Raw genomic sequence first — 22,611 nt, forward strand, 5'->3', positions numbered from 1 at the left:
CCTGCACATTCGTTCAGCGAGGGAGTGAAAGTTTCCTTACAAAGCCCTGAGAAGCCACACTGGCCGTCTGGAGCCCACATGTGAAACCTGACCAACCGTGGCCCATAACCCGGCTCAGGAAAAAAAAAAACCTCTGCTAAAGCGAGGCCAGGTGTTCGTGACTCACTCGCTTGCCGTTAATACTAAGAGTACGTGAGGATTTTTATTGTGCACAAAAAAGGTGATTTGAGATGTTTTGCACCTTTACCAGAGCTGATTTGTTTTGTGTTTTCAGGCAACTTTTGACCCGAGAGAGTGAGAGACAGTGACTTTTATGGAGATTGTTGGTGTAGTTTATAGATAACACACGGTAACCAGGTGTGAAACAGCTGGAATCTCTATTTGACATGCCGAACTTTAAGGGTCATTCAAGGACACAAAAGATTCTTAAGATTTTTACTTAACTGTCTGTGAGTGTTTTAAGGGAGTATTTGTGTCAGAGTGTGGGTGAAGTTGGTTCTTACCTTCATCAGGTGCTTGTTCACCCATTTTGTGAAAGTCTTTTTCTGAACTCGGTCCCGTTCATCTGAGGAGAGACAGAAAAACAGACAAAACTGTCATTAACTGTGTGGTAATTGTATAAAAAAATACGTTTTATACTAAAACATTCATACTATTCAGTCGATGTCTCAGAAAGTCTAGCCAACTCACAAACAACGAGATGGGATTCTAAGATGGCTGCCGCTCTTGTCAACAGCTAAAGCAGCTACTAGCACTTTTACTGTTAATTGCACTACTATCTTATTTGTTTCACATGAAGTCACTCATACTCATAATACTGTTCAGTTTTTGTTGCTACACTGTTTCTGAATGAGGAATACAGAGAGTTTTATCTACTGGTTAAGCTAGCAAGGGCTAACATGGGCTAAGTGCTAGCGTGCCTTCATACACCCTTTTCAAGGTAAAATGTACAGCTGTGTGGTTAATTTATATGTAGACAAACACAAACAATACTCAAACTTATTATTTCATTCTTTTTGTCACATAAAAATGTGATATTATGATATAAATGACCAATATCATGATTTGTAGCTATGGGCACATGCACTACAAGCTTTTATTTAGATTATCCAACTTATTTTATTTCTTCCATCTGTTAAACAAACTTTTCACATTAGTTGTGTAAGAAATACAGTCACTACTTCAATCATTATTTTCAAGCACCCAAACAGATCCTGTATCTGAGCAAAGACTGGAGCAAACTCCAAAAATAAGGATTATTAAAATAGAAGTTATTTTTGCTTTTCTATATTAAGAAATCCCATAATCTTGACAATAAAATGTTCCTATACGAGCTTCCAGAAAAGTCTCAGCCTCAAGGAAGACGATTGGCAACAAAAAAGTATTTTTTTTTGTTATTGAAATTCAAAAACCACAGTTTTGGCTGAAGATTTAATGAAACCCAACAGGGAAAAATCATTTCATTTCCCACAGTCACAAAACTAAATATGAAGAATATTTGTGCTCTTTTAAATAAAACCACAAAACAGAACGATGAACATGTAACCAAAGACTTGTTAAAGTCATCCATCTTTCAAACATGTCCTTCAAAAACAACAACAGAGAGGCGTAACGCGTGGATTACATCTGACATCCGTCAGATTAGCACCTCTACGGGAAACATGTCCTGACCTGCAGGGCTTGTGCTGTTTTGGCTTTGATTTTAAAGGCAGATTATTGTTCCGGCTGCGCTGTGTTTTCTCTAAAACGTTATCAACCACATTTCAACCATCATATTTTACCAGGAGGAACTCAACTGGTCTCCACATGGCAACAAGGAAAGCATTCAGAAACAGAGACGTTTACCCAAACTGATTAAATCACATGAGACTGTGAGATGTTTCTTCTTTTAGATCAGTCAGTGATTGCAACTTGCAAAAAAACAAAATGTGACAAGATGGAAGGAGAACAGAGAAAACAGAGAAGAAGGAGACGTCATGTCAGTGACTCAGACAGAATAGTAGAAATAAAACCTCTATTAGCCGACAATGAGATTAAAGGATCGTGACCTTAAATCCAGGTTGGATAAGTGAGATTAAATCACTAAAACAATTTGTCTGCAGGACAACAACTCAAACCAGTGAAATACACCACTCAGAAAAGCAAACGTCACTCATCCCTCTCACACACACCGTGTTTGCTTGTTGTCTGTGTTTTTCCGCAGCCTGGAGCGACAAAACCTGAGCTGAGGACGTTTCATCTTGGGAGTGAGAGAAAGTTTGGAGATGAGGTGAGAGATATCAGGTGACCTCAGACCTCTGTGTGCTGCTGCCGCCCTGTCTCTGTCATGTTTCCTACAAAAATGCAGCTGCGACACGGAATGTGATCTTTTTTGATAAAATGCTGTTTTTAAGCACCTTTTAGTGCAAATGATCCCTGCATCAGATAACACTGTTTAAAAGCTTGTTTTTAAACAAATATATAGATAAAGATACATACTTCTACACATAGGCTATTTATTTTGTGTGTGTTTTACCACACAAGCGGCGTTTGCAGTGTCACAAAAGGACATAAATACACTTAATCACATGTTAGAATAGTACAAAGACGTATTTGGGCCAAATTGATGAGAGAATATTGCGAATAAAGTCATAATATTAAAACAAGTCTCTTTCTTCATTTCCTTCAAGTCTGTGTGATTCATTCTTCCAGACTCAGTTTATTTCACAATCTTTGCTTTTTCCTGATGCTTTTGTACCAAAATGACTAAGTATTTCTTTATTTTTGAAGCCCAAATCCTCAAAATGTAACTTGAATAATAATAATGACTTAAATCTCATAATATTACGACTTTATTGTCGAAAGACTCAAATAAAAGTTCTTCAGTTTGGCCGTAACACGCCGTCGTACAATAGACTCATTGTATAATTGACCTTAAATAAGTTCTTTGACGACAAAAAACAGCCAGATGTGATTTGGAAACGTCTGATTTTTCTCCTGCGCTGCAAATATTCAGACCAGAGTTTGGTCCAACAAGTGCAGCAGCACATTTCCTCTCTCCAGCCTGAGAATGGGTGTCAGCTCAGTTGGCCAATAAAAGGAGGAAAAGCGGTGACACATGAAGGGGTGTGGCCCGTTTGATTAAAGGGAGGCAGAAGATGACCACAGACAAAACTGGATTCAGTGCAAGTTCAGGCTTCAAAGTGCATTTAAAAAAAGAGAGTCTATCGTCTTCACAAACACAGAACGGTCAGAGGCAAATGTAAACAATGAGAATTGCTCCCGGGTTGTTTGTCCAAATCAAAGAAACTCTACCTTTCTTGTAACCCTTGAGCATTCCCTGATAGTACAAGTCCTCGATGAAGACGCCGTCACTGCCCACGCTGTCCGACGAGTTTCTGAATCTTGGCTCCATCGATACTGTGGTGGTGATGCTGCTGCTGCTGCTGCTGCAGCTGCTTCAGGGATCCAAAAACAAAAAACTGGAGGCAGCGATGTCGTCCACTCCTGTGTGAGACGCCCACGTTTGTGATCGCCTGCTTCACACTGAGGGATCCTGCCGTGAAGTGGGAGTGTTCAAGTCAGCTGGAGAGAACACAAGTCTTCCTGCCTTCTTTTCCGATGTGTCTTCATCTGCTTTCTCTGGGGCTGTTTTTTTTTTCTTTCTTTTTGTCCTTTCACAGCAGCTCTTGCAAAATGCCTGCCTGCAGGCTTCAGTGTCAGAGGTTATCATTCAGCACAAAGTGAGGAATGAGTGAGTGAGTGAACAGGAGCGAAGGTTCTCCACCTACATGGTGCAGCTCTGTCACCTGAGCTCAAACCTCATTCAAGACATTTTCTCCAATATTCCTGTCTGTGTTGAGATTTTTAATGACTCATCTTGCACTCGGGGGAGTGAATTTACATACAATCAAGTGCTGTATGATTGTTTTGATGCTCCGGCCTCAACCTGACGCGATCAACTCCATCACAGGCATGAATGGACCTTTGTTTCATTGGTCTCTACACTTGTAGAAATAAGGGTTCCAAAAGGGTTCTTCTACAAGGGCTGAGGTTCTTCCTAGAAACCATTTGCTTCGGAAAAACCCTTTCCTGAAGAAAGAGTTTTTCAAGGGTTCTTGGTAACACTAATGGTTCCAGTAAGAACTATTTTGATTCAGAGAACCCTTTAAAACCCCTTTCCTGAATAAAGGGTTTTAGAAGGGTTCTTGGTGGAACACTCCAAAAGGGTTCCAGGTAGAACCTTTATAAAAAGGTTCTACCTGGAGCCAAAAAGGGTTCTCCTATGAGGACAAGCCGAAGAACCTTATATGGTTCTACTTAGCACTTTTATTTGCACTTTTAAGAGGAGTGTACCTCCTCTTATCATGGTACTTGAACACATCATCTGAATAGTTCTGAATCAAAACTGCTCTAACATATAGCAATTATATATATATACTGTATATAAAATATAAAGTTACAACCCAACCCAACAATGACATTATATATCTGTATGCCAACTACTGAAAGACACCAAAGAACTAGAAGAAGCAGCCAAAAAACCAAAATCAACCCACTCTATCAATCTAATGGTAGGGTCACTTGGCCTCACAACCACACGTTTCGACACCTAGTTTGTACCAAAACACCAAGTCAAATTCTCCATGTGATCATTGGTTCTCGTTGGGTTCTTCCTCCCACAGTCTAAAAACAACCCCAGTTGGGAATTTTAGAGGGAATGGCCGTTTGTCGGTGACCTGTCCAGGGCGTGACTCCAGGGTGTGACCCTCTCACAAGCCTCATGTGGAGGATAACGTGGAACACAATGAATGAGTGAGTTATGGTACGTTAGTAAGTGCAGAACAGAGGGTTACTGTTCCCAATTGATTTAAAAAAAAAGCACATTATTGATTGAGTGAAATGATGGATGCATCCACTGATGACTGAAGCTCAGCGAGTGTGTGGTCAGAGATGCCAGACGAGACAATGAAGCAGCAGAGCAGCACGGTCAGAACAATGTCCTCATTCTGTTTATAAACCTGCTACGAACTCTGCTCTTCCATGAGGATGCATTTAAAGGAGAATTAAGGCTTTGGTTTCTGTGTCTGGCGCGTTTTACAGGAGGGAATCCAAGCAGCAGGAAGAATAGAAGCTTTTTAAAAACTTTCTAACGAGAACAACCTGCGCGGCGGAGCTTTTGTTTCGGAACATGTGGTGTGGTCTGTTTTTGGCCTGAGATACGTTTCCAAACTTATACAAAAGCTTGTGTTCGACCACGCCAGTGAACACAGAGACAGAGGACGCAGTGAGAAGAAGTGGCTTTCAGATAACTCTTAATGGAGCGACCGCACTGCTGCAGGAACAAAGCAGCCGTTGTGCGTCTGTGTGCACTCACAAAACAGTGCACAGTCTCTGTGCATGAGAGCATAAAGAAAAGCACAATTGTTACGGTTGAATATTTTCCATGTGCATGTTAATAAAACCACTCAAATCCTCTACAATCGTTTCTGACAAAGTCAAACGTTTGTGTGTTCTCACACAGTCGTCCACTTTGTTCTGTCACACAGTTCCTCAAGCACCTAAATCCTCCAAACACCTTTCACTGAGGCTGACATATATAAGTCTCTATAAGGGGGAGATTTTTGGGATGCCTAAAGAGTGAGGGGCGGCTTGTCAGGACTTGACAAATTGAAGCTGCTGATACTAGAACCTTCACCAGAACTAAGACTCGACTCAGCAGGCTGCAGAAGAGACTTAAAGAACTGCCTCATACACTCTAACATAGAATCATCAATCTGTTAGTGAAAGTCCATTTTTGATCCAGTTTTAATACAATTTAGTGTCTTCAAAGACATGTATGTATCTTTAAAATGTTGAGGTACAGGTATGTACCCACTGAAACAGCACATTCCTGAGTTTGATCGGTTACTTGCATGAAGAAAAAGTTAAGTCAGATTGTAAATACATTTTCTAAGGAACATTTTCCTTTCTACTTTTTAAACAGAATAGGTGTTTATTTATTCTTAATGGTACAAATTTGATCAATTTAATTCACTGTTAACACATTTGTCCAAAAATTATAGGGTGATTATTCAATAGATTATTTTCTCCATTAATAGATGTGTTGTTTGGTCCATAAAATGCCAGAAAAAAAGGTGAATTAGAGATTGCTCTGTAGGTTTCTTAGCGTTTCAAGGTCTGGAAATTGATGCCATGGATGTGCCTGAAAACGTGTATTCTCTTGTAAGACCATCAGGGGGCGTCTGACACAGTCGCTGAACTGAAATACGACTGGTTTGGCTTTGGCTCACGATCGTCGGCCTTCAGCAGTGCAGAATTTCAAGTCTTTTTGATTGATCTACAGTTCAGCATTTGTTCGGTTTGATTCTTGTGTCGGACGTCGTGCTCGTGACTTTTTCAGTGACGACACTCTACGACCAATCAGTGGCCGGCAGTCTGTCGACATCACATTTTAGTCTTTAGTTGGAACCTCGACAGAGCAGGTACTAAAAAAAACACCAGGTACTTTCAATGATGGAAAAGCAACAAAAGAACGAGTCGAGCTGAATCGTGCTGGAAAAGCGCCACAAGGCTATGAGGTAAAGTCTTGTCAGTAAACATAGAGACAGAGATTCCCTTGATTTTCCTTACGTAACTGCATTTCTAGATTTGTTGTTGTACTGTCAAGACCTGACCACCGGAGGCAAAGATCCTTATTTTCTTCTCTCTTCTCTCTCTTATGTTACATGATAATCAGCAACGACTATCAACACCAAGCTGTTCAGTACACACTCTGTGCCATTGTGTGGTTAGTTCTCCGCTCCCTCTCGCTGATAACATGCGCTGATAAACCTGAGCAGATGATAGTTTTACAGTCTACGCATTCCTGCCGAGGGTGCGCCCACCCTGCTCAGAGACGGGGGGAGCCGCCTTTCTGAGATAACACCACCGCAGCGACCACCCCACCCCCACCCCCCTCTCCTCCTCGTCCAAATCTACATCTGCGCATGTGACAGCACGCAGAGTCAGGACGACAGGAACATTCTGACGACAGGAATGTTGACCAGCGCAGGTCCTCATCTGGCTCACACGTTCATCCTCACTCCTGATGATGGAATGAAGGTGTGAGAGGAACGAGGAACGGCGGCCAAAAATCTGACAGATCCGACCTGACGCTGCCAACGGAGAGAGAGCGTCTGTCTGTCGATATAAGACGGAGGGAATGACGGCAAATACAAACTGTAGTGAAAGGTGGGAAAAAACACACACGTCATAAAGGTGAAGGTCGATCAATGACGGTTTGGTTTCGATTCAGCCGAAAACATTTTTTTGAGGGGGCTGATATGTTTCTTTTTTTTCTCCATCTGATAAAATAAGTTTGTTTAATTTATTTATATATATATTATTGATTTAAAGGGACAATGCATTTTAATAAACATTAAAATGTAAATAGGCTAGGTTGTAGCCTGAGGCTGATTTCCCACCTTTTGTCCCTCGGCAGGTTGATGTTATATATAAGAGATAAAAAATAAAACAGAAGGACATAAGAGCTCACAGAAACACAAAAGTTATATAAAGGTGGAAATACACACACACACCTACTCTTATAAAATAAAGACAGCTGTTAAATATGCTAATCTGTGTCTGTATAAAGTGCATTTTTGCATAATTGCACACAGACACTTCAAATACTGCACTCAAATTGCACGCAAATACAAAACATGCATTTCTTGAGAAAATGCAGTTGGGAGTGCTATTTATTGAAAATAAACATAAAGTGAAAACTAACAACATTTACCACTGTGACCCTAACTGGGCTCTGTAGATTGGCATTTTACTTTTTAAAATCCTTTTTGTGTGTGTTTTTAAATACAGGTTCCTTCATTTGCATGTTTTGTGTTTAAAATTTGACTCTAAATATATAATATTATGCTAAATGATTAATTCTTTCCATTCAAGCAGAACCTGGAATTGAACCCACAACCTTCCAATTTGAAAGACGCCTCACTCTACTACTGATCCGCTACATGTCAACATATTTCTGAGATTCTGAGAACAAAACATGTGCACAGCTGATGAATTTAACAATAAAAAAATGTGCATTTCTGGTCATTTCATACAATCTTTTGCTCAACTTCGTCTAAAATCTGCGTTCAGGTGACAAACTGAACAACACTTCACTTACTGCCACTTAAAGTCTCCCACAGTCTTAATTAAAAAGGTCTGATGAGTGATGAGAGCTTGAAGGCGGTCTGTGTATAAAAAGGCATGAGCAGCCACACATGTTGTTTACAGACTCCTGCTTATGGAAATATGAGGATTTATCACGAGCACACGTGAGAGCCAAGGTGTAATTAAAAAGCAGAAGATGAGCTCTAATTTGTCTCCCTCTGCTGTTAAGGAGGCGTCGGTACAGAATATGAGTGGAGTTAGTGGTCGACTTCACTATAAATCTACTTTAATGTTTAACTAGTAGTCGACAAACGTCTCGTATCAGCTCAGACTACTGTAAAAATAGAAAAAAAACAGGGTCCAAGGTCAGCGTGGGCCGAGCTCTGTTTGTTGACTTGTGTCTACGGACAGTCTTTATTGATTGTGGGAAGGATTTATTATTTGGGAGAGTGGTTGCTATGACGCAGCAGAAACACTTGAGAGGAGAAGCAGCCAGCGCAGAATTTCCAAATGAGTGGGGGTTTTTTTTCTTCTTTTTTTTGGCCTGAAAAACCTCTGGAGAGTCAGACTCTGGATTCTTCTCAGTGATTTAAACAGTCACAGATGTTTTATAGGAAATGAAAAAAGAAAAAAAGATGTTTGTCACACATTTATACGGTAAACAAACATCGAGCTGTGTTTACATTCACTGGGAGTGAGTTTGTCTGTTTGTAAACACATCGTAGATCATGTGAAAAACGCACTTTATTCCCCACACGACATGACGCTTTTATCTGTAACGTCAGAAGAAAATGACGACCTGACAGTTACTTTAGCGCATTAAGAGTCTTTGGTTGATTATAATCTACTTCCTCTTACTGTTGGTCCTGTCATTTTTTGTTTGAGAACCACCTGGAAAGCTCTAGTACAGCGGTTCCCAAAGACTGGGTCGGGACCCACAAATGGGGCGCGGGAGAATTTTCTTGGGTCCACAAACTACTTTTCCAAACGTTTTTGTGCATATTTTTTTTAAAATAATATGCTTACAATGTAGTTATAATTGCTTTACTAAGTTCTAAACTATGAAGTAATACCATCACTTTAATGATAGGGCTGTAAATTATGCAAATTATACAATACATGTCGTGATTTGGGTCACCACAGTTTGTCATGTTGTAGTAAATGTTCAAAAACAGAGAAAATCATCACAATTTAGAGTTTTTAGAGTGAGATTCTGAATAATTATATCAAAACAAAACATATTTTACACCTTAATGAACAATCAACGTGCTTGTTCTCTCTGATTTATTACTATTATCATAATTGTTGTTGCTAGTGATTCCTTCTGCTTCATGGTTTTAAAGACTCCACAGCAATTTGTGAGTGAAGGTGCTAGTAATTAATTATACCATAATTAAGCTAATTACTATTATCATTACTAACCACAACAATAAATGTAATTACAAATGTTGCTGACTGTATTATTGTTGAACTTTTAAATTCACTTTGACTTCTATGTATAATGTTGATTTGTGATGTATGGAGCGCAGGAATAACAGTTGTTGACATGTTTACAGAATAACGAGGGTCCAAAACAACAAATAAACTCCTTTAAAGATGCGAAAAACGAGAATAAACGTTGATAAAGTGACGATTTGAGGGTAAACATGAGTCACAGGCTTCACTGAAAGGACCTGTTGGACTGAGCCGCAGGCGATGAAAAGGTTAACGGAAAGTATAAACATGAGCAGCCCCTCCCAAACAGAAACCGCTCCTCCTGTTACAGCCTCGCTCACACACAGATGGAGACACACGGACACGGAGATGGACCGGAGCGGACTCCACTCCACTGGACTGGACTTACCTGCGCAGCACATGCGACTGTACAGATGAGCTCCCACTTCCCCGCAGCTCATTTCGTGGATGTAGTTTGTTCGACGGTAGAAATATTTTTGCTCCATGTCTTTGTGCCAGTGGTGAGGCGCGAGCGTCTCCTCCGCTGTGGCCATTCTGCTGCGCGTCTGTGCCGCGCGTAAACGCGCCGCGTGCCGGAGTTTTCTCCCTCTGTGTGTGTGGAGAACGCCCCCCTATGGGTGTGTGTGCGCGCGTGAATAAGCGTGTGTGTGTGCGTGCGTGTGTGTGTGTGTGTGTGTGTGTGTATGTGAAAGCAACAGCCCTCCAAAACTTTTCTCTGCGCTCTCTCCAAACCACATGGAGGAGGGGGGAGGAGGACACAGAGTCGAGTCAGATTGCAGTCCAGCCTCCTTTTGTTTGGTTCAGTCCAGATGAAGAGAAAAAAGCAGCTTCATCCTCCTCCTCCTCCTCCTGTTCCTCTGCTGCTGCTGCGCGTAAAATAATGATCTGTGCCACTAAATCGCGCCAGGGAGGAACATCCCAGAATAAACGCACGCACACTGCAGGGTTATACATACACTGGTATGTCCGTATTTCTCTCCACAGATGACATAACCAGCAGACCCCTGGTCTAACACACAGTTTTAAACCATTAAGAGCTTCATCAGACTCTTCTCTGTTGTGTCACAGTGAATATGGTGACAGCTCTCGCGCAGGAGGGCACAGTGCAGCTCCAATAAACCACAACAGCTGCAGGTGATAAATAACTCCGAGACAGAGGAGTCCTGTTTTCTCTCATTCCCGCACTAAAATATGTCACTCTCTCAGGCAGAGAAAGTGGCACAACTCCAGAGTCATAACACACACACACACACACACACACACACACACACACACACACACACACACACACACACACACACACACACACACACACACACACACACACACACACACACACACACACACACACACACACACACACACACACACACACAAGCCCCGTGTGACTGTGTGTGAGCACAACACTGTGATGCTATTGGCAGTGAAAGTTTATTTATTGTTAGGGAGTGGTCGATTTTAAAGAACATTATCTGCAGCTTTCACAACCTGTGACTATTTTTTAATGACGGAAACCACTGACGATCACAAAAGCAGCCTTTGTATTTCAAAATAAAGTTCATTCCAATGCATTTAAAGGGCCAGTGTGAAACCAGTAAGAAATTGAATACACTACCCATAATTATGTTTAAATATGTGTATAATCACTTTAAAATAGAAATGGTTTGGTTTTTGTATCCTTAGAAAAAGCCTTTAATATATACTTTAGTAAAGGGCCTTGCTTTATGGAGGCGGCCATCTTGTGCTGCCATGTTTATCATGCCTTTGCCATTTAAACGGGCTTCATCATTTCTGGTACGCAAAGGCCACCGTAGTTGATTAGAATAAAAGTATCCGTACACACGCACCGCAAGAGAGGGGGCGGGGCTATAAATGGGCGGGGTTTCAATTTGTCAGAGTCATTTGTAGGTCCGCCCACTTAGACAGACCCCTCGCTTTAGGAAAGGGAAGGATGAGGGGAGGAGTCTTGAGTGTGTTACAATCTGCACTCTCACCACTAGATGTCACTAATACTTTCACACTGGACCTTTAACTATTCTCTTCTCTATTTAGCTACTTGAAAAACAAGATAAAGAGAACAATAAAATTCACTGTGGTAGTTTATAAAAATAGAAAGGAGTCTGCCAAACCTGTATGTGCTGTAACGCTGCCACAGATAAACACCAAAAGCGGAGAGGAAGAAGACGACATGTGCATAAAAGCGTACAAACTTCCAAACACGAGACGAAAAAGAACAAAAACGACAACAAATGAAAGAGCAAAAATAGGTGGAGTTATGATATCATTGATTTCCCAAAGTTGCGTATTGGTCATAGACGCAAAAAAAACAAGGGTGGTGTTCTGAGCTTCTCTCACTCTGGGACCCAGTGTTTCCAAGAATAGCACTTTAGGGCTCCCCAAAGCTGTTTCTGTGTAAAAATAAAGCCAAAACCCTTTGAGTATTATAGTTACAACCATATTTTAAGCCATATTTGTGTGTGTTTTTTTTACAGTAGCTTCAATGTCTTTGTAGATATTGTCAGTTTTAAGACGACAGATTTGTAACTTCAACCAACCGTAATGAAATAAGAACGAATCTAATCTACTTAATTCTCTAATGGCCTTGATACACAGAGTTTATTCCGTACGACAGATGGCAAGCCTGACTTTAAGAGAGTCTTACCACTGATGTGTTTCAAATTACTTAAGTTATTGTTGGGGCATGTGAGGACGTGTCTGGCACGCTATTGTTTTACCACTACGACTGTGTCCTCAGACAATGGCCTGTTGTGTTTTTTTTTACCCTCCCAACACTTTTCAGTTGTACAGTTGCCCTCCTTCCTTAAATCTGTCATCACGGCCAACAGCGAAAGGAAAGTGAGTCACAGCTGTACACCGCACGCCAGAATATAAACCCAGTCCTCCAGCGCGTCCTATTGTAGCGTACATGTGACATGTGGTCGAGCAGAAGCAGCCGTCAGTCGTCCGTGAACGCTGGGTGTGGCTTCCTCAATGGTTTTGGACAAATTCAGTGTTGAAAGACGGCGCGTTCGAGACGAAATCATTAACCAAAGTGTCAAGACGAGAGAAGAGTGGAACACCCAAGTAGACACGAGACGACTTTAACATTTAACGTTGAGATTATATCTAACTAAAGAAGAGATTATTGTTGGGAAAATTCAACAATTTTCTCCCTAGATACCCATCTGTAGGTCTGCACCGCTTGAGATGTACCATATAATTTCAAGGGGGTTGGCAGAACTCTTTGTTTGGGAAACCATCTGTGGGTCTTGACCCAGTCTTTGAGAATCACTCCACAACAATATAAACCCCTTGAGATGTACCATCTCAAATCAAGGAGGTCCAAGGGGATTGGGAGTACTCTTAAAATGAGTTTGGGGACCTATTTGTGGGTCCCGACCCAGTCTTTGGGAACCACTACTTTATAGTGACACACACAGTCACTTGGTATGTGACTCTTTATCTATGCAGCCACATGGAGACCAGATTCCTTTCAAAGGTCCCAAGGTTCTACGCAAGGCCTCGTGGAAGGGAAACCAAAGCAGCCGCCTTCTTCCTCTGGTTTGTTATGACAGTCTCCAGGATACTCAGTCCTCCCCGTGTCAGGTTTACGACCCTCAGCCAGCAGACATGTGTGGCGCTCCATGAGCTTTTTTTAAACCTGGCTCTGTGTGAAAACCCTTTTGCCTACTTTCACCTTCCCCACTCGTTCAAAGGCACCTTGTTGCTGCGACCAACACAAGATCGGTCAAGCTGCGCCTTTACCAGCGGACGCACTGTCGCGTGCTGCAGGCGTTTGATTTGCGCTGGACCTGAAATGTAAACAGTGACCTCACATCCAGACAGACAGAAATCAATCGACACCGTCTTTCTACGCCTGCGGTATAAATACATCTTTGGAGGAAGGAACACGACCACTGCTGCTCTGATGCACAGAGTGTAGAGTCACGGTCCGCAATGCGGCAAGCACACGCGGCTGAAAGCAGATCTCCTCAAATGCCAAACGGTTGAATATTGACGGTCGGCAGAGATAGCACCAGGCTCACTTTTGCATCGTCATGTTCTGCCTCAATTTGCCAGTCAAACGAGTCGCAAACCCTGGGCGAGTGTTTGTTCAGCGCTTCAGCTGAGCTCATCTCACATGAACACACACACGGTCACTCAGGTTACATAAACGGACCTGGGCTGGAGATACAGTCTGACCTGAGAGTCGTATAAATCATGCTTTTATTTGCTCTTGGGTTTTTGCGCAATGTGCAAAAGTGCAATTTAGCTTTCAGGAGGAAGAAGAGCTTTTCAGACTGGTTAATATTGATGATTATTGTGATAAAGGAAACACTTGGGGAAAAGCACATTTCCACACACGGTTAATTGTCCTTGTGTGACATTACTGCTAAAGACAATCATATTGCCAAGGGGAAAGTCTGTGGCTGCTGGTTCTCATCTCATCACCTGTGAAAGTTACTCAACCGGTCACAACAAACTCGGCCAAGTCACAGTTATAAAGATTGTCTCTTATCTGCTAAAGGTGTGTCTTCGTTGACTTCCTTTAAAAATGGACTCTTGAATTTACTGGACCACTGGGAGTGATAACATAAATAAGAACACATCAGTGCCAACATACAAAACAATACGCATCCTCTCGCTAATGCTTTATATTCTCATCATTATAATGTGACTTAAGGCTATGCTTCATTGTTTTCAATGGCTTTATTGTGTCAGTCTCTTGCAGTCAAACTGGTTTTCCTCATCAAACGCTGAGCCAGAAAAGGCACACACACACACACACACACACATCCTTTATCTGGCTGCACCTGCAGACTGTCATCCAGACATCACTTTAATTCACCTCAGGGTGTGTGGCTTACACGGGCGTGCCCATCGAGCTGTGTCAACAGTAATAACAGACGTCGCCGTGGTGCGTCTGGTGACGTGAAACGCCCACGGGACAGCTGAAGGTAACCTTTAGGTTCCTTTTTTTTTACCCCAGGCACATGAGTGCTGCATAACTTCAGCACATTCCAAGAAGAAACCGGCTCCACAAGCTCATATACATGACAGGAGTGAGCACAAGTCAACGCAGATGAATAAGGTATCTTATGAAGTCACATTAAAGGGCAACACAAAGTCAAGCAAAAACTCTTAAAGTTCTTAAAGGCACGTATGAAGTCAATAGCCCACACTGGTGGAGTGTGCACAATACAACTCTGATGACGACAAAACAAACCAAACAAAGTTCTCCAGCTCTGACGTCACCTCGCTTCCACTCGGCATTTACAGGGTTAACTGCAACATCTCCAATCCACAGGAAACTGAGACGTATGAGGGGGAAAAAAAAATGAGACGGGAGGGAGGGAGGGGGGTGAGTGAGGAAGAGTGAGAAGGAGTCTGCGCCACAACAGCACACAAGCCACAGAGAGCAGCGAGTGAGGACAGCCGGCAGAGAAACTTATTTACACAGAAAAAAGTTGTCGATTCTACGGCTCGTATCTGCGACTCTCTCTCTCTCTCTCTCTCTCTCTCTCTCTCTCTCTCAGCGCCGCTCTTACCTTCCTTCTTGCGAACTCTCCACTGCCAGACCGCGATCAAGGTAACAATGTGTCCCACGACCACTAGGGCTGGGAACACGTTTCCAGGGGGGCTTGCCGGCATCGGGCCTGGTTCAAAGTGGAGAGTCCCAGACTCTGACGGCAGGTGGGCGGGAACCCGGGAGGAGGAGGAGGAGGGAGGGTTAAAGGTGAGGAGGGGGGAGTGGAGGCAGCTCCTAGGGGTGTGTCGCCATCATGGACGCTGCAGCCAAGTTGTCCGTGACTTTTACGAGAGAGAATGGAACCAACGGGCACCCCTCCCTCTCTGCTCTTCCCTGTGACTCAGTACAGAGTTTAGAGAGGTGGCCAATCTGCCTGCCTGCCTCTCTCCCTCCCTCCCTCCCTCTCTCCTTTCCCTGTACTTTACAATTCCTCTCTTTCTTTTTCCTCTCTCTTCCCAATTGTTGGCACTTAGGTTTACGTTTGACTCTAATTCTCCTAATTTACAGTATTGACCAAGCTTGAAAAGAAGTTTTATCCTCTTACTTTCGTCCCACAGGAATTGCCTTCACCACTTTCCGAGCTGCAAACTATCTGCAGGAGTTAATAATACATAAGGCATACACACACACGCGCACGCACGCACGCACGCACGCACGCACACACACACACACACACACACGGCCTTGATAAGAAGCTTTGATAAGAAGTTAAAAGTACAGTCATATTCGTTATGTTTACCCCTGCTCTTCCTCCTCTTGTCCTTGGAACCAAGGAACAATTTAGAAGTCGAGACCGCCATTCAAAAACATGTAAGCAGACATGTTAAGCCACCATTCATTTAAAGGTGCATTATGTAATAAATCTAAAGCAACTGGCCATAAAATCCTCTTAATATGTCACAGGGACTCTCAGGAATAATGTTCATATAACAAACTGAACTCACCAACAACAACAGTACAGACAAACTATTTGCATTAAACAAAATCATGTTTTGGCATGTGGCGCCACCTACCGCCATCTACCAATCATTGCAGTCAGTAGAGTCTCTGCCAGTTACGTCAGAAAACGAAACCTAAAAGACCTCAGTATTTTGAATTTTAATGTAGTAACCGTTTTTGGCCACATTCTTACATATGGCACATTTAAAGCAAAACAAACCATCAGCTAACAACACATTTGTTAGCTGATGCTACACTACTATCGTGGACCGTACGCATATTAGCAAAGCAGAAACATGTATTTAACACCTGAGAATACTAGTGGACCATTTTATGGTCTGTAGAAGAGACTACCAACATGTTTTGTTGTGATAAGCATAGCCACACAACGTGGTAACCAGCGTTTATAACATTATTATTAACTATTATTGGCATTATAACATTAGCTAACCAAAGTTAGCTTTGTGACGGTAACGGCGTGTGCCCCAGAAAAATCCCCATTTCTAGAGCTAGTTTGAAAAAAAAAAGAGCTATAAATCCAAGGAAACTATCGACTAACACGAGCTAGCATGTCGTATTGCTATGCTAACCACAACAAAACATGTTTTCAGTCTCTTATGGAGGTTTTCCAGTATACAGTTCTAGCACGGAGGTACTACAGTAACGGAAAATGACTTGACTGATGCCAAAATTAGCCGAGCCGAGTATAGTTTATATAAATAAAAACCAGCAACAGCATTTTAGCTAAGTCATGTTGTGGGTTGGAGAAGAACATTATTTTACGAAGTTGGTGAATTATTTCCCAGAAATAGCTTGAAATGGCACAAATGTGTCGTTAACTGCTTCATATTTCAAAAGGTGATATCGGTATTGGTATCGGACACAGAAAAGTAGTATCGTGTTAGTACGGCAATGTCAATTTCCCCCTTTATTGTTTTGACAATGGCACGTTTCTACCAAAACTCTTGTCTACTTTCGTCACGATGTATGACATTCTCGGTGTCTCGTTGCGTTTCATCCACTTCTCCTAGTAACCGACTTATCCAAGGGCTAATGAGAAATGGGACGGGGCCACAGTGTGTCAAAGTTTCCAGCTCCTTCCTTCTATACGGTTTCCCTTTTCCCCGCTGAAGCTTCTTTGCAGTTATTTTCCATCATGGTTTTACGAGTCATAGATCATGCGAGGACGACCCCTTCCTCTTTTTCTTTCCCTGAGTGTTTATGCTGCAGCCATGACTCCCCCATTTTATTTTTCCCTTCACAAAAAAAAAAAAAAATCGCCCACTCTCTATCAATCCCTTCCCATTATGCAACCTCACTACGTTTCCTTAAAGTCTAATTGCTTCCTTATGCTTGGACGGCAGCACCAGTGCATATAAGATTTCCCAGAAAGCTCACAGTGGTTTAAGAGCCTTCTGTTTCACAAACTCCAACTGCATTTTTTTTTTGAAAAAGCTCTAAATCATGAAGTGCCCTGTCATTAACAGAGAAAAGCCTGGAGGGGGAGATCTGAGCCACACACTAATTTAGACATTTTTAAAGGTGTCAATCAGACACACTTACACACGATTTACTGACAAAGTGTGGTAAATACCTGTGGACACGTTTAACCTGGCTGTCAGGTTTAAAGACACGTGTTTCTAAATATAGTATAGGTTACACCTGTGCAAGGCCCTGCAGGCTCTTAAAGAGCTAATCCTTTGTGTGCGTCTATTTCAGGGCTGAATCTAAAGAGCGTTTTTATATATTATTGACTTTTACTATTAATTAATCTGTTGAATATTTTTGTTTTTGTCCAAAGCAAGTCATAAAATTGTGGAAAATGTTGATCAAAACTCAAAGATTGTGCCTTTAAATGTCAGATATTCAGTCAGGGGGGCAAATAAACATTAAGTTTAAATATATGAAATCAAAGAAACTGTTTTTATTTATTCATTTAAAAAAAGAAAAAAGGGTTAATATAGGTTAAAACTTCTTTCTATGCAAATACTTTGTCTGTACTGTTGTTGTTGGTGAGTTCAGTTTGTTATGTGAACATTATTCCTGAGTCTCTGTGACATATTAGGAGGATTTTATGACCAGTTGCTTTAGATTTATTACATAATGCACCTTTAAATAAATATCAGAAAATGGTCCAACAAGTGTTCCCTAAACTTTAAAACAAAGCTGTCAAATGTATTGATTTGTCCCATAACAAAGATATTACTGTTATTGCGGTGCAAAAATATCCACATGCAGAAATTTGAGCTCTTGAGATAAATCTTCCAGCACTAATGTCTTTCTTTTCAATAATGTATTACAGTATTATCTCTTATGTCCATGTCTTTACTGTAAATTGTCTGTTTTCTTGCTTATTTCTATGTGTGTTGGACTCTGGAGTGAGTTTCTCTAACTGTGACTGCAGGAAATATACATACACACACACACACATACATCCATCACTGTTGACACATCAAAAATATCGCGCTGCAGGCAAAACAACATCAACACCAGTGATTCTGTTGTCAGAGGACGAGACAGGGAACATTAGTTGCAGTGCAGCAGCAGCAGCAACGGCGGTGTCACTTTCATCTCCACAGCCTCGGTAGAAACTTAAAACCCGAGCCCTGTGTCATGATCACACTTCCACCACAGTGATGCAACCGTGTGCCGTAAATCAAGCTCTCAACCTCAAGTCACTGTTGGCGTGAGCACAATGTCACTTTGATGCAAGAGTGTTCGGACGTGAACCCACACAAGTTTCTGCGTCAAGACCGGTAGTTGCAAACAGAAGCAGCACAGAAGAAAGAGTCACTGTAAGTGAGGAATGATGATTCCAAGTTTTTGGCAGTTTGTCCTGGGAGCCATGTGATCCCAATCTGAAAATATAAATAACCAAAACCCCCAAAGGCTTTATTAAAGCAGACTGGCCGCTCAAATTGGCAATTTGTTACCGTGAAGATGGAGCAAAGGGAATAAAAGGCCAGGGCAGCAAGTACAGATGTCTGGCATCAAATCATTCCAGCACTCCTTCATGGGCGGAGTCAGCCCACTCCCACTCTCCTCACATGCCATGTGTTTGCTCAACGACTCCCATATTATGATGCATTATGTACATACTCTAGAAAGAAAAAAAAAAAAATCCACAGCACCATACAGTCCTCTCTAATAATTTTCCTGAGAGTAAAAGTTGAGCAGAGGTAAAAGTGTGACAACAGTAGAAGGAAACATGTGAGATCTTTTAAATCTAAAGCGCTACAGATGTTGGGAGTGGCAGTGTCCTCATTTAATTTTCCTCAAAGTTTGCAGCATCCTTAATTACACCCACACAGACTCCACAATGGTACATTCCTGGTTTAAAAAAAAAAGGAAAAAAAAAAGGAAGTAGTGTCAAACCTACCGTCCACCGGTCCTGGACAGAAACAACAGCACAGGTCCATCTCCACTCAGTGTCTTCACTACTTTTAGAGAAAAATACTGCAGTGCTAAGGAGTCAAATCTGACCTCCCGACATTGTGTTCTAATCACAGAGGGGGCGTGCTGGAAAAGCACAGAAAAAAGGAAGAGCGGGAGAGTGGGGGAGAGAGAGAAAGGAGACGGAGCGAGATGGAGGAACGGCCGGGGAGTAAAAAAACACCAGTGAGTTTGGTTTAATTTGTGAGGCTTTTCCTCACTGGAAACTCAGACCTCTCATGCCCGATGCTCGCCTGACGATAGAATCCATGTGCGCACGTTTCACACAGGATTTAGACAAAGAAACGGAAAACGTTCAGATTATTTTTTTTCTTTGCCAGCTGGTACAAAGACTTCACTGTGGAAGCTATAAAAAAAAAAAAAAAGTTGGACACAGAGCAATTATGTGGCTTATCCACAGGATATGGAGGATAATGTACGACCACTGCAACCGTCTTTGATTGAACGCTGAAACAAGAGGCATCATTTTCGCCTGTATATGAAGATAAAGCTGTGATATGATCTGACAAATGAGTCTCATCCTTACATCTGTGCTGTGAACTTAAATATAAAACAGACGCAAATTTGTGCTCACATTACTGTGAATAAGCAGCCGATTCCAGGAGATATCAGCTTGATATATGGAGCTGCACAGCTTCATTGTTTGTGTTATTGAATCAATCTTATAAATTAAAGCCTGAGCTCCATTGTATTCATCGAGGAGCATCTGATATTTGTTTTTTGTTACTCATTACTGATCTGTTTCTTGATTTATCTACTTTGTCCTTAGTCCAAGAAGTGTTCTCTAAACTTGATTTAATTGATCTGTCCAAAAACCAAATATATTACTGTTACTGAGGAGCAAAGAAACTATAAAATACCCACTTGTGATAAACTGAAATTGTATTGTAAAAAACTAAAATAGTTTGCAAATAATTAAGAAGTGAGTTGGGCAATGGTTCACCCTTTAACACCACTTTGAATTACCGCAATTAAGCGGCGGTATGTGTTGTGTAACTGTTTCTGAAAAGCTGAAAAGTTGCACAGCAAAGTCGAGATGGGGTTATTACGGTAATTTCACTCACGCTGTCGCAGGAAGGAGGAGAATCAGCGTTTTTGTCGCAAGAGAGGAGAGAGTTGGAAAAATTGCCTGTGCACAGTTTCCATTTGTTTTGCCTGTTTTTACACATTGAGACAACAACAAAAATGTTATTTTAAATATGTTTTATACTGTTCGCATTTAGAATTTAATATGCAAAATCTGGTGTTCACGTACAACTACAGTGTTGTAAATAACTGCCAGATACAGAGAGACATTATTTTGTGGCTCAGGTGTTAAAGGGTTAACTGTTACTGCACATTTTTTGGCCACTCCGCTCACAGCTGTATAGTAGATCTATATTTTTCTTCGAAAATGGCTCGAATCAAATAATTATTTGAGAATTTGGTGGGGAAAATGTATCAGTGGAAACAAATATGAACGCAAACGTATCTCGGGTTAGCCTCTGAAATACAACTTGAGTATGGGCGTTCCCATTGAAGGAACTCCCTGTCAACTCGGAAATTCCGACTTCTGTCTGCCATAAAACAACCAAGAAGAAGAAGAAGAAGAAGCACTCACAACATCTCATTCTTTGGCCACTTGACTTTTTTTTGGATCACCACGTTCAAAAATGTAAATATCAATATTTATGTCAGGATTCAGGAAGTCGACGCGGCGTTAAATCCATATTTTGTCAACGTCAAATGACTCTGACTGACACTAAACATTTTAATGAATCTATTACTTGGTAATGAAGTTATTTATAAAAGATAAAACTTTCACTGGAAGCAGATTATCAAGTTTTGTTTTTTGTTTTTTGTTTTGGGGGAGGATTACATAAGTGGGAGTTAGGGTTCGTCCTTGGGAGTTTGGACGTTAACCAGACAAAACAATCAGTCTGACAACGTCAAAACACAGAGACTGTTATTTCCAACAGATAATAGAGTAAAAAGGGTAAAGTTATGAACTTGTTTCTAATAGACTTCGTTTTTCTTGAAATAAAACAGTCGGTGAACATCTGGGATTAGATTTAAGCAGCTTTTCTGAGCGGGAGAAATGTTTTTAAGAAAGATTTTAAAAAACCCAGTCCTGGACCGTTATCTGATAAAGACACACCCATACCTCTTTCATCCTCTTTGGTCCTGGGACACAAAGCTGAGACTCTACAGAAAGTACATCTGTGCTGACACCTTTTGGTAAGAACACAGAACTGTTCCAAAAATCAAAACAATAAAAAAAAAAAGCGTCCTACCTTGACCTTGTTGAATCAAAGCCTCCATGAAATCTCTGGGGTTATTCATATCCATCGCAGCTCAGATTTCTTAGTTTATTTATGCGACAACATAAATAAAAAGCATAAAGCAGCAGACCTGGGGACTGTGAGTGCTGCTGTGGCTGTTCACTTTTTAAAAATGTTTGCACTGAAGGCTGAGCTTAAAAAACACTAAGGGGCAGATGAAAGGTGGCAAACGCTGCCACATGTTCTCCTCTGGCCTTGCCCTGTCCTGCGTCGCCCTCCTCGTGGAGGAACGGCGCAGGAAAAAGCTGAGCGTGGCTGAGAGCGGACTCACATTTCCCGGCCTCTGCTGAGTCACGCGCTCGGGCCCCGGCAACGGAAACTTTCAGACGCATAAGGAACGTTTGTTATTAAGGTGAAAACAGGGCAGTTTAGTGTAAGATAATGTGGATTTTTGCAGAAGAAGCAATTTTTTTTTTCCTTCACCATGGTAACTGTGGTCGGTGACCACAGTGTGGAAAACTCACTGTATTTAATGTTGATTTTACAGTGTTTTGTTACGTTTAGGGATTTGGATTCTATTTTTAATATATAATACATGTGTTTAAATGTAAATCTGGGTGAAATTATCTCTATTTTTCCACTGTTTTTATTTCAACACACATATATGTATATATATAAAAATGTCTAGTCTGGTCAGGAGGGGGTAAGGGAATTTCAAAATAAAAGTGTTTATTTGGAAATGGAAATATAACTATATCTGTAATCAAAAGACTTAATAAAAAATTGAACTTGACATTGAGTGGAATCAATTGCGGGGGCAGTAAACAATTTATTGATTTT

The 22,611-nt window shown here is 41.4% G+C and overlaps 1 protein-coding gene across 5 annotated transcripts in view; it reads right to left on the reverse strand.

The window, feature by feature from the left end:
* The window catches only part of pleca (plectin a), an 89,109-nt gene that overhangs the window by 36,103 nt on the left and 30,395 nt on the right, over positions 1 to 22,611 (reverse strand). For all 5 annotated transcript variants that reach the window (XM_083899728.1, XM_083899726.1, XM_083899727.1 and 2 more), the window contains exon 2: positions 504 to 565. In XM_083899728.1, the coding sequence (XP_083755854.1) occupies positions 504 to 565 (62 nt within the window). The remainder of the gene's footprint in view (positions 1 to 503; positions 566 to 22,611) is intronic.

This window comes from Microchirus variegatus, assembly GCF_963457635.1.
Source record: "Microchirus variegatus genome assembly, chromosome: 13".
In the NCBI taxonomy this organism is placed as follows: Eukaryota; Metazoa; Chordata; class Actinopteri; order Pleuronectiformes; family Soleidae; genus Microchirus; species Microchirus variegatus.